The 12825-nt window shown below is 33.4% G+C and overlaps 1 protein-coding gene across 3 annotated transcripts; it reads right to left on the bottom strand.

Moving 5' to 3' along the window:
• Positions 1 to 2813: 2813 nt before the first annotated feature.
• On the bottom strand, positions 2814 to 11817 carry LOC114319808 (ubiquitin fusion degradation protein 1 B). Of its 3 annotated transcripts, XM_082868318.1 has the most exons (11): positions 11556 to 11697; positions 11277 to 11327; positions 9984 to 10061; positions 6981 to 7005; positions 6837 to 6869; positions 6605 to 6726; positions 6343 to 6473; positions 5236 to 5272; positions 5049 to 5142; positions 3387 to 3646; positions 2814 to 3177 (listed from the first exon to the last, which is right to left on the bottom strand). In XM_082868318.1, exons 2-11 carry the CDS (start codon positions 11277 to 11279, stop codon positions 3082 to 3084), a joined length of 879 nt encoding a protein of 292 aa, XP_082724444.1. In that variant the 5' UTR covers positions 11280 to 11327; positions 11556 to 11697; the 3' UTR covers positions 2814 to 3081. The 3 variants fall into 3 exon arrangements, with proteins under 3 accessions (XP_082724444.1, XP_028122665.2, XP_028122666.2); XM_028266864.2 differs by having other exon boundaries at positions 5049 to 5272; positions 11556 to 11817; XM_028266865.2 differs by having other exon boundaries at positions 5049 to 5272; positions 11605 to 11797.
• Positions 11818 to 12825: the final 1008 nt, after the last annotated feature.

The raw sequence follows: 12825 nt of genomic DNA, 5'->3' as shown, positions 1-12825 counted from the left end.
TTGTAAATTTTCAAACCATAGGGGGCAATTTGTAATTTAAGTGAACCTCAGGGGTGTATTTGTAATTTACCCTAAAAAATGAGAAATCTAGAGATTACAATGAAAAATTAAAAGTTTTTTATTTGTTTATTCATAGAGCTAAAAGAAAAATTTGACTCTAGTTCATTCATTATGTACTCTGTTTTTTCGAACAGTAAAATTGTATTCTAGTTAATGATATGCTAATCTGCTTAACGATAATAAAATTTTACTTGGAAACACACTGCGAGAATGGCTTTACAAGAGAGAGCTGCATCATGAACCAAAATAAAATTTTATTGTTCAAAGAACAGAGCATCATAGAAAGAAAAGAGAGATAGAGAGATTGATTTCGAAAACAGAGTATCATGAGAAGAAGAAGAGAGAGAGAGAGAGAACATAAATGGTAAGTGACACGCACAGAGAACACGAACTGTTAGAACCAAAGAGAGAGAGAGTGAAGGATTTTAGATTTGAAGTTTGCAAACTGCAAACCGTCATTTTCTGGTAACGACAACGACGATGAATGATCTCAAATCTGCAGTCGTAGACACGACACGCAACAGTGGCGATGAAGATGGTAGAGAAAGAGTTCCATGGAAAGTGCCAATGGTGCCGGTGGAGAGCATCAGTGGTGTCAATGGAGATTGACAGTGGTAAAGACAACAAAACAAGGAAAAAGAAAGACTATGAGAGAGAGTGTTTACAAATCTGATATATATATATATATATATATAAGGATAATATAATAAAAGAAACAAGTTTTAAAATATTAAGAAGTTTTAAAATGATCTATATAATTCTTATTCTTTTTAATGACAAATTAGACAGTAAAGAATTTATCATCAAATCTGTCTATATTTTTAGCGGTGATAACATTTCATCATCGAGACCTATTATCATTCAAAAAGAAATTATCACGTAACGTTAGTATTCAATAATGAAATTATCATCTGGAAATAGTAAATTCCGATTTCTAGTAAATTATCATGTTGGTAGAGGTCAACCACTACGAATTCCAATTTATAGTAAAAAAATCTCAATTTCAATACAATGGTTGCATAGGTCATAACCAAAACATGCAGTAGTATACACCTCCATTTTTGAGGTGTAATATAGAATTTTCATGTTCCATATACTATTTTGTTTTTTTTTTTTTTTTTTTTGTTAGTAGCAAGAGTCTATCAAAATTCAAAATGAGATGTCTTCAAATCGTCGTGTCATATTATTAAGACCTCAAGGGTGCGTCTGTTTGGACGGACTGGATAAGAAGAGATTGCAATCTATCGGACTATTAGTCCTAAGATACAATGTCCCGGGACTATTTAGTTGGACTAAATTTATATCCTATGTTTGTTTAGTCATGGGATTAGATGTCTGGATTGGACTATTTTTAGTTATCTAATATTTGTTTGAGATATTATGAAGAATGATAAATTCTCAAATAAATATTTTATCCTTTTCAATTATTTACTAAGTAATAGCAATATTAAACATAGCTTTAATATTTTAATTATTTTTAGCTAGATTAAATAAAAATTTATTTTATTTTATTTTTTGCACAATATTTTAATTATTTTAATTTATTATTTTCAATTAAATTAATTTTATAATTTATAGTTTATATTTTTTATTTAATATATAATTTTAAATTAATGACAATAAAAAATAATTTTATTTAATATATAAATTAAATTTTCAACAACACAAGAAAATTTAATTTATAAGGCCATAATTTATAATTTATTATTTTTAAATAAATTTAATTTATAATTTATATTTTTTATTTAATATATAATTTTAAATTAACAACACTAAAAAAATAATTTAATTTGATATGTAAATTTAATTTTTTAACAACACTAAAAAAAATTAATTTATAAGGCCATAATTTATAATTTATTATTTTTAATTAAATTTAATTTATAATTTAAATTTTTTATTTAATATATAATTTTAAATTAACTACGCTAAAAAAATAATTTATAAATGTTCAAAGACTATTTTATCATTTTCTAATTGTTTGCTAAGTAATAGCATGGATGGTAAAATGAACATTTACCAATTCCATGATTTCTATCCCACCTCTCCCATGGGATAGGATAATCCCATATTTGTAAGACTAATAGTCTGTCCGGAGTAAAAAAAATGAAACAAACAATGGACTATTAGTCCGGTGGGACTAATAGTCCAATCCCAACCCCTAATCCCAAAACAAACACACCCCAACTGTCTTGAGTTTAAGATTAGGTTTTGGTGCCATTGATCACATGAACTTGTGTACTTCAGATCCCTAATCGTCACAGAAAGTGAGAAAGTCTAGAATATAGAGAGAATCGAACACATAATGCATTGATGTGAAATAAAATGTTTGCCACTATATATGTAGACAAATTTTGCCTCACATTTGTGCATTATATATCCCTTTCTCTCTAGGGTTGATCAGAAATAAGAAGGAGCCAAGTTCGATCGAAATAGGAAGAAGCCAGATTCGATCGAGCATTCTAGGGTTCATTTTAACACGTACATAGCACAACTGTTCCAGAAATAAGGAGCTTGATCAGAAATAGGAAGGAGCCAGATTCGATTGAGCATTCTAGGGTTCATTTTAACACTTAACTAGCCCATATAGGGGGCACAATTGGTATTTTCAAAATCAGATATTGACAGCAGCATTTCTCAGTGGTAATGTCATGACCAAATTGTAGTAAAAATTCAATACCAGAAGACCAAATTTGTTAAACCTAACAATAATAACAATAACAATAACAGAGAGAGAGAGAGAGAGAGAGAGATGTCAGTCTCAATAAGGTCCCAATAAGATACACATTGGTAACAACAATGCAAGGGCAGGACAAAGAAGTGAAAAAGAGGTTTACATTGGCCCAATCGCAACACATCATAAACAAAATGTATAAGTTAATTTTTTTTTTTTTTTAAATTTTCTTCTTCATTTTGAAACAAGAATCCACTGTTCCATTTGCTTGATAGTACAATATCTCAGCTTAATATGATCCTCAAAGCACGGCGAAGAACAGTATAATGTAAAGGCATTGATTTTAGTCAACCCTTCAGCAAGTACTTTCTACCTGTAAAAGGCTGGAACTTCGGTTCTTCTTTCTTCGGGGGCTGCTCTTGCTTTGGCTCTTTTGCAGCTTCCTGCAACATTAAAAAGCCTCACGGGTTGAGACTATGGTTTTAAACAACAGTAGCGAGATAAGTACTGATATCAGCCAATATATCATTGATATTGGTATCAGAAGTCCAAAATTCTAATATGTATTGGCCAATATTTAAAACCCTGGTTGAGATATTTTGATATCCTTAAATCAAGAGTAGAGCAGTTTATGAAGATGAAATCACTGTACCTTTTGTGGATCCTTTGTGCGATTTACATTTCCGCCAAAAACAAGCTTCCCCTGAGTTTCACGAGTGGTGCCTTGTGAAGTAGACCCTGCAGAAGAACGCTGCCCACCACCATTGGCAACGTTTGGTCGCTTGTCTTTGGACCCAAAGGAAGAGGAAGATACAGATGGAGGCTGGTAATTCAAGGGTTTCCCATCCAAACGTCTCCCTGATCCTGTAAATGGGTTGAATTTTGGCTCGGTTTCAGCTGGAGCCTCTTGACCTGCATGAACAGAAATTATTTTTCTTGAGGAACTGTTTAAAAAAAATGATTAAAATAAAGAAAGAAATAGTTAATAGAATCTACAATTTAAGCTTGAAAATTCAGTTTCAAAGATGATAGGCAGTTTCCAGCAATTACCAAGTAAAACAAAAGGTTAATATCTTCATCCAAACAATAAAAACTTAAGAGCATCTCCAATGGAGATGTTAGAATTGTGCGTATTACTTTTTGTTAATTGACAAAAAAATGGTAAAAGTGGAACTCGATGCTGTGTGTCAAGTGTTTGTTAATTTACGGAGTGAACAGGTGCTGCAATGAAGATGTTAAAATTGTGTGAACTAGTGTGTTAATTGATAAAAAGTGGTAAAAGTAGGGACCCAATGCAGTGTGTCAAGTGTGTTAAGTGTGTTGATTGACGAAGTGAATGGGTGCTACAATGAAGATGTTAAAGTGTGTTTTAAAAAATAAAAAAAAAGAGAAAAAAAAATTGAGTGTAACAACACTACATTTTTCTGTCTAACACCTGACCATAAAATACTCTTAGCACACCATCCTAGCGAGGATGCACAGACACCTCACCATATTAGGGCTAATCTACTACAGGAAAAGTACAAGGATACCAAACAAACCCAGACATTTGAACATCAATGCAGTGTGTACCTTAACTTTCTCAATATGGGAGCATTGATTTGAATCATGCACAAGCATGCATGAAGATGTGTATGATGACCATGTCATCATCCCTATTGTGGTCATCCTTATTCTAGTATTACAAACGGTAGATCTATTTGCCAAAGCATTTATGGTTACTAATAAAATAAATGCAGAATTTGATGCTTCTCTTAGATATATATTGCCTTAACAGCAGTCAGTAGTTAAAATTGAACAGGCAATTCATTGACAAAGATAAGTAAATGAAAAGCATAAACCCTAATTTCTTCAATTGAATTTAATTTGTCCGAACTTCTAATTGCTTGGGAAAAAAGTAATAGTCTCACTAAATTAATTCTTAATTTGTAATTGATAGTGGACTTGTGTCATAGTTTTATTTTTTGGAGCCTTTTGCTTATGGTAAATTCATATTATGTTGTAGGGAAGATTAGCAGAGTATGCAAGGCTTGAACTAAACATCTTTCACACCATGTGGTGTTTCTCAGAAACAAAAACTGGACATAGATCTCGAAATTTTGTTCCATGGGTAAAGCAGGTTGTTCAAACCTATCAAAAAGAGACATGATGTACTCCTCAGCATAACATACCCAAATATTCAACAAATTAACCATAAACCTCACCAAGTTTGAAACAGGTGAACACCACAAAGATGAGATGATATGGGCATGTCAAGAATGGAAAAAGAAACTTGCATAGATTTAATATGTGAAGTAAGTCAACACATTTGCACCTTTGGCCAGTGCCTTGCTTGGAGGAACAGCGGCAACAAGTTTTTCAGGTTCCTTGTAATCAAGGGGAGGTGCAAAGTCCACCTCGCAGTCTGTCTCAATGATACTTATTGCATGAGAAGGCTTTGTTTCAATGATATCTATGTAGTACTTCTTATTATTGTATGCCACCATAATACTATCTCCTGTTGTTAAGCAAGAAAAGTTCCTCAGTGTTGTCTCCAAGCTGCATGAGGTAAGAACAAATGATTCAAATTAGAAGATCTACTCATAATAGCCTCCGTTTGGGAAGTGGGTTGGCTTTTTGGCTTTTTGACTATTTTAGCCTGGGGCTAAAAAGCCTGGTTTGGGAAGGGCTTTTTGACTTTTTTGACTTTTTTTGTGAGAGAGGAGTGTAATGATTATGGGTTGGATTTGATGTTTTGTTTTTTGTGGCTAAAATAGTCTATTTTGTTTTTTGTGGCTATTTTAGCCCCTAACCCACCAAAACCAACTTCCCAAACTATGCCATAATATAAAATTGGTTCAACATCTTTATCTGATATCAGAACTTTTTATCCAGACAGGTAACACCAGAACATAAAACAAAATAGAATTCCTAACTCCCTCAAAGCTTCAAAATGTCATAGAAATCTCATGGGGCATCCCTGGTTCCTTTATTAGTCTCCATTCGAGAGATGAGTCTCAAATTGTCTACCTTCTCCTCCCTCTCTTCTCTGGTTGTGGTGGTGATTGACAGTTCAAAGGTTGCTCAGTAAGGCTTGTTCCATGTATATTGTTTAAAGGCTTCTTGCTACATTATCTGGTTCAAGTCCTAACCAAATTCGTCGTCTTGTTTAATGGATGATGGTGGCGGGCACAGTGGTGGGTGTTGTAAAGAGAGAGTAGGCTAAGAGGTTGGGTAAATCTTTTTTTTGATCCAAACCTAGATGCTTTTTCCCAATGATATATCCCCATTCTTAAGTATTGAAACATCTGGAGGTGGAATAAAAAATTTACATAAGGGCAAATAGGTAAGTTCATCATTTCCATTTATTAGCACTGACAAAGGCTTGACAAGAGGGTTATATTACATCTTGACCTAAAGTAAAAGCTTTTGATTATCACAATTGAAATTACAGGGACAAAGTGGAATTTGAGAAAAATTCTTGGGGTGCTAGGTATAATTTACAGAGTTATATATGTTCTTTTACTGGTCGGGATGACAATCAAATTGCATGAAGGCCAAATGATGCCAAGGCCAGGAAACATCATTCTACTAATAACAAAATCAAAGCACAAAGATCATAAACTCACATGGCCTTTGGATTGGATATATCCAAGAAGTCTTTTGTATGGGGTTGCAGCTTAACATATGTCCCTTTTGGGAGAGTCATATTTTTCACTCGCACAATGTCTCCTTCTTGTAAGAGCAGATTCTCCATCATCTACAATGAAGCAATACATAGGGTGTTTCAATGGAGAATAAATGCAAAAAAAGACTCCTCAATGACACTGGTACACAGAAAAATATACCAAAACCACAAAACTTGTATACAAAACACTACTGGTTGCCTACCCAGTAAGGCATATATATCATGCCTTCTTCTGCAATGAACTCAAGAACACCACAATGAGAAATGCGCTCAGTAGCAGCATTGCGAAGTTCAAACAACATAGGATAATCAATATGAAGAGATGCTGCAGAATAGAGTCTTATATTAGCATTTTAGATGATAATAGGAAAAAATTTTGAATTAACCACAAAAGATAATAAGCCATCATAAAAAATTTCAAATAAATCAACTAACCAAGACGGTCAAGGGCTGAGGGAGGCATTATAACTGCAACAACATAGTGAAAAGATAAATAAATAAATAAAAATAAAATAAAAAATTAAGACATTTAGAAGGCTAATACACGCACACACAAGTGTTTAGAGTTTGATAACTTACTTTTATCACCATTTTCAATCTGTGGCTGCAGGATTGAAAAGAAACAAATAAATTAGAAATTCGAATATGAATAAGTAAAAGACAACATACAATTACAGCCTTTTTCCCCCTTTCCACTGTTTTCCTTTTATATTTTTTATTTTCCATCTCTCTTTTTTTTTTTTTTTGATGTGGCTGGACACGAAAATGAGTAAAGAAAGACATGAAGGCCTTCAAGGGAAATGAAGGAGCACATTGTTAGAATATAATAGAATATTATAAATTTGTGTTATTGAGTTAGAGTGTGTTTTGTACAAATTAGAGTCCTATTAGAGGCATGATTGTGTTATTGAGTTAGAGTCCTGTTAGAGACATAATTGTATTTGTATTTTCCTTTTTGGTTTAGGATTTAGGGCTATATAATCTAAAATCTGATTGTAATCTTTGATACATTGAATTTTGCATATACAGAAAAGTTTTCAGGATTCTTACATGGTATCAGAGCCTGGTTCAAAACCCTAATCTGAAGGATTCGAAACCCTAGCAACCATCTCTGTTCGTTTTCGTCTGGTTCGAAATCAACCCATCCATCGTGATTCGTCTGTTCGTCGCAATCCATCTGGGTTCAGGTCAAGACCCATCGTCACAACCTGCTGGTTGTCTGTTTCTGCCTCTTTCGTGCCTTGCGCGATGGTCTGGTCTGCTTCTCTCCTCACAAAGGTCTGCTTAATGGTTCTTATATAATTTTGGGTTGATTCGTCTCGCTCTGTCTGTGGTTTGTTGCTACTTTGCTGGTTGCTTTGTCGCATCTGCTGGTTGCTTCGAAGTGATCTCAGTGCTTCTCTTTCTCTACATGGGATTTCTAGCTATTAGTTCTTGACTTCTAGAAACTTTTTTGTTTGAGTTACTGAATTTTGGAAAATCTGGTTCTTGGTTTATTATATCTTGACTCATCTGATACTAGCTTTGGTATCTCTAAACTGGTTGTCAACAAGTCTGGTTATTCTGTTCAAAAAAAAAAAAAAAAAAAAAAAAGAAGAAGAAGAAGTAGTCTGATTTTTACTCTTTTACCCAAGGTTCTCAGAAATTATAATTTGATCCCAAAGTTTCAAGTTTCTTGGTTCTTTAGTATCATCATGTCGGATGATAAAATTCAGGCTATCAGCTGTAGGCTCACTGGTGCCAATTATGGTTATTGGTCCACTGTTATGAAGAATTTTCTTACGGGTCGCAAAAAATGGGGTTATGTGTCTGGGTCTATACCACGTCCTTTGGATCCAAAACAGGACAATTATCTAGCTGCTTGTGACACATGGGATTGTGACAATGCTCAAATTCTGACTTGGTTTCATAATTCTGTAGAAGATCGCATTGGAATGATGTTCTCCAAATATCCTACTGCCAAAGAGGTGTGGGAATACTTATTTGGTGTCTATCAACAGTCTAACTTTGCCAAACGGTATGAGCTAGAGTCCGCTATTTAGCATGCTCGTCAGCGGGATAAATCTATTCAGGATTTTTATGTTGAGATGACGGGTCTCTGGGATCAGCTTGCTCTTATGGAACCTCCCCGTCTTACAGCCCTCGATGCTTATGTGCAGTTTAGGGAAGAGGGTCGTTTGGTGCAATTTTTAACGGCTCTCTCTCCTCAGTATGAGGCTATCCGCGGTGGCATCCTTCACCGTTCTCCTCTCCCTTCTGTGGATGCTATTGTTCGTGAGCTTCTTTCCGAAGAAACACGTCTCAAAATAACCAATCAGACTGTGTCTCCTTCAGTCTTCTTAACACAGCCACCCCTATTGGCACCTCCATCTGCGTCTCCGCCCCAGTCTTCTGTCAAACCCACAAAGGGGCCCTTAGCATTAGATGAGTGTGCTTTCTGCCATCAAAAGGGTCACTGGAAGTACAACTGTCCTAAGAAGCACCGTCAGTCTGCTCAATCATCTCAGCCACAATTCCGAGGTCCTGCTCCGAGTACTTTTCACCCTCCTGCTGCTTATACTTCATCTGCTCCGGCTTCTGATCCTGACTTGGCTTCCCTGAGTGCTCAGGTTGCACAACTTCAGCATATCTTGTCCACCTCTCAGTCATCCCCATCTGCCTCCGCTCTCACCTCTTCTCATTCAGGTTTGCTTGGGTCCTCTTCAGGATCGGGTATCCAAGAAGCAGATTGGGACCGGCCGTAGAGTTGGAGATCTCTATGTGGTGGAATGCCTGCATCTTCCTCAGTCTACCTCCCCCGTTGCACTTTCATCTTTTCAGTTAGATTCTCAGTCGAGTCAGTTATATCTGTTGGGTCTGTCATACTGTCTGCTGTGTCTGCAGTCTCTATTCCGTCCGTTTTATATGTTCCTCAGTTATCTGTCAGTTTATTATCTATTAGTCAACTGGATGCCTTCTGAGATTGAATCTGAATCTGAATCTGAATCTGAATCTGTCTCTGACTCTGAAACTGATGTTCTGGATGCCTTCTGAGATCGAATCTGCATCTGAATCTGTATCTGAATCTCACACTACCGCTCGGTTTCAGTTTCTTCTTAGCAAACTCTCAGTGTTTTCTGCTAAAACACCTTGAGTTTGAGCGGGGGTGTTAGAATATAATAGAATATTATAAATTTGTGTTATTGAGTTAGAGTGTGTTTTGTACAAATTAGAGTCCTATTAGAGGCATGATTGTGTTATTGAGTTAGAGTCCTGTTAGAGACATAATTGTATTTGTATTTTCCTTTTTGGTTTAGGATTTAGGGCTATATAATCTAAAATCTGATTGTAATCTTTGATACATTGAATTTTGCATATACAGAAAAGTTTTCAGGATTCTTACACACATATGGTATCATCTTAATTGTTAATTTTCCAGAATTCATTTACATTTACATTTGATTAAAGCGTGCCATGAATTTGGTTGAGGGCATAGAAAAGATGACGAAACATAAAACTGAAACAGTATAATGAATAAAATCAAATTAGTTAAGTGAATCAAACAAAACAAAACAATTATCATGTTGAGAAAAGCTTTCCTACCTTATCAATAAAAGATGCAGGGTAACATCGATATGTTTGCTCAAATGATGTTCCATGATATCCATATCCATCAAAATACTGCAATGTGTCCCCACCAATGGAATGAATTATGACAGTGATAATGATATAAACAACAACTACAATAATATAGTAACTGTAATAGTTATTAACTGTTATTTTTATTTTTATTACAACATCTAATGAAATGAATTAAGACAGTGAACATAATTAAACAATATCTATATATATTGAAATAACTAAATATGCACTGATTTGGGCTACAAAATATAGTAATTAAAAGTGAAGCAATGAATATAATTCAAACGTGTCCATAAACAAATAGTTATCAAATGGAAATTTACAGTAATGTCCATAAACAAATAGTTATCAAATGGAAATTTACAGTAAGGGATATGTAATACATATAGAAGCTGTATACAGATTGTGCAAAAATCATAAAAGCATTAAACACAAAAGGACAGTTCTCTTTTTCATCTTCTTCTTTCTCTTCTTTCTTTCCCAAATAGTACATGGATCATAGTTAAAAACAATTGGAATGTATTCTACCACATATGACAATACAGTCAATTCTAGTCTGCCATGAACCAAAAAATGCTCAAAACAAAATTCTCTTTTTGACGATTTCATACATTTTTTAGATTAATTAAGTAATATATCTCAGATATCATGTCTAGAATTATAAGTTTAACCAACAAGTATCTGTAAAGTTCATGCAATACTATCAAGCCAATGTAGGTCTAATACTAATACCATGTATGTAGAAAAATTGAAAATCGACTACTCATGCAAAAATATAATTTTTTTTACTCACTTTAAATTTCAACCTCAAACTGATAATATCTAGAACCAAATTTAAGCACCGATTTGATGGCAATAAAAAAGAGGAAAACAATAAAAAAATTCTCACTTTCGCAACCAACAATTGCTCTAATGCTCTATTTGGTTCAATGGAATGAGTTGGAATTGAATGGAATGGAATGATCATTTTTTCATATGGAATCACCATTCCCTTGAAATGATAATGATGCTTCTATTTGTAATGCATTTTGTCATTATTTTTTTAGTCAACCAAACATTTTGATGGAATGATCATTTTTTCATTCCGTTCCATTCCAGTGAACCAAACACTACCTAAATTTGTCCTCAATATACTAATAAGTACTTCCAAAATTTAAAAAGCAAAGACAAAAGCAAAAACCTCAGTGAAACCAATCAAATATACTCTTCAAACTAACAAAACTATTATCAAGAAATCACAATTACAGAACATACCATATTTACTGTCTGGATTGTATCAGCACAGAAACAACTGCCTCAATCTCCCTATTTGAAAAAACAAAACCCTTGATCATCAAAATCAAATAAAATCACAGTAACAATGAAGTAATTTAACAATATTTGACCAATAGATACAATTCAATAAACATTGTATAGACACAAAAATGTATGAAAAATGTGAAATTGTTCAAAATTTTCTGGTCTCCAATCAGATACGGATCAATATATATATATATATAGAGAGAGAGAGAGAGAGAGAGTGAGAATAGCTACGAGAGAGAGTGGAAAGCTGTGATCTTTGATGGAGATTTTGAATACAAACCCTTGGGTTGAGAGAGAGTGTCGAAGGAATGAACGAATTTTGCAGTGTCGTTTAAGGAAGATTTTTGTACACGAAACTACTGAACCGTAGAGTGATATATATAGATATAATAGGAAAGAAAAGCTAAGATGCGCTTTGGTGCGTGGTGTTCACGCCATGTCTATGATTGTCACGTGTGATCCAGACACTAGTTGAGGTTCTAATAAGGAAGGCATATTAGACTATCGTATTGTTAGCGGCTTGGATTTATTAAGGTGTCGTTTGGAGTAGGTTGGTTTTTGGTTATTTTAAGTTTTGTTTAGTATGATTTAAAAAAAATTAAAAAGTTACTATTCTATTTAAGTCACATTATTTTATTTAAATTACATTATTTTTTAACACATTTTTAATATATCACTTTAAACCCAACTCATACCTAATTTATATTTCATAAAAAGTCGAAAAGTACACTTATTTATATCATCCCAAACCGCCCCTAGGCTAAAGCTTGGTTTGGGAAGGACTTTTTGATTTTTTGACTTTTTTGACTTCTTTTGTGAGAGAAGAGTATAATGATTATGGGTTGGATGTGATATTTTATTTTTTGTGGCTAAAATAGTCTATTTTATCTTTTGTGACTAAAATAACTAAAAAAGCCCCAAATAGCTCTTCCCAAACGGAGCCTAAGGCTCGTTTTAATAATTTGAATAGCTCATTTTAATAATTTGAATTATTTAACATATAAATTTATTGTGTATTTTGTATCTGTAATAATATAATTTTTTATAATTATAAAATATTTGATGAATTTTATATATTAAACAATTTAAATTATTAAAACAAAATATATAATGAACCTTGCGAATCCAACAGTACGCTCGAGTCCACGGATTGAACCCATTTTCAACTCAATCCACTCCTACAGGCCAGTTTTGGATCACTGTGTGTATTTTTTTGGGTGTTTATTTTCGTTTTTAATAATAATAATAATAATTATTATTATTTTTGATGTTAGGGATTCAAAATAATTTTTTTAAGTTCATCTTAAAATTTAAATTAAAAAAATAAGCCTTTTTTTTTTTTTTTGACTTTAGTAATTTTTTCTTTTCAAATTTTCTCTATTTTGTAAAAGTTTGTAGGATTGTCTAGTTTAATAGATCTAAAATGTTACTTGGTTCTAATTTTTTGAATTTAATTTTTTATCTTTCCTTTTTTTTCACTAATTTTTTTTAATTTTTTTAA

The sequence above is a fragment of the Camellia sinensis genome, chromosome 5 (assembly GCF_055761805.1).
Source record: "Camellia sinensis isolate YWXY chromosome 5, ASM5576180v1, whole genome shotgun sequence".
Taxonomy (NCBI): Eukaryota; Viridiplantae; Streptophyta; class Magnoliopsida; order Ericales; family Theaceae; genus Camellia; species Camellia sinensis.
Note: the sequence above shows the minus strand (reverse complement) of the source record. Positions and strands in the feature narration are given on the sequence as shown.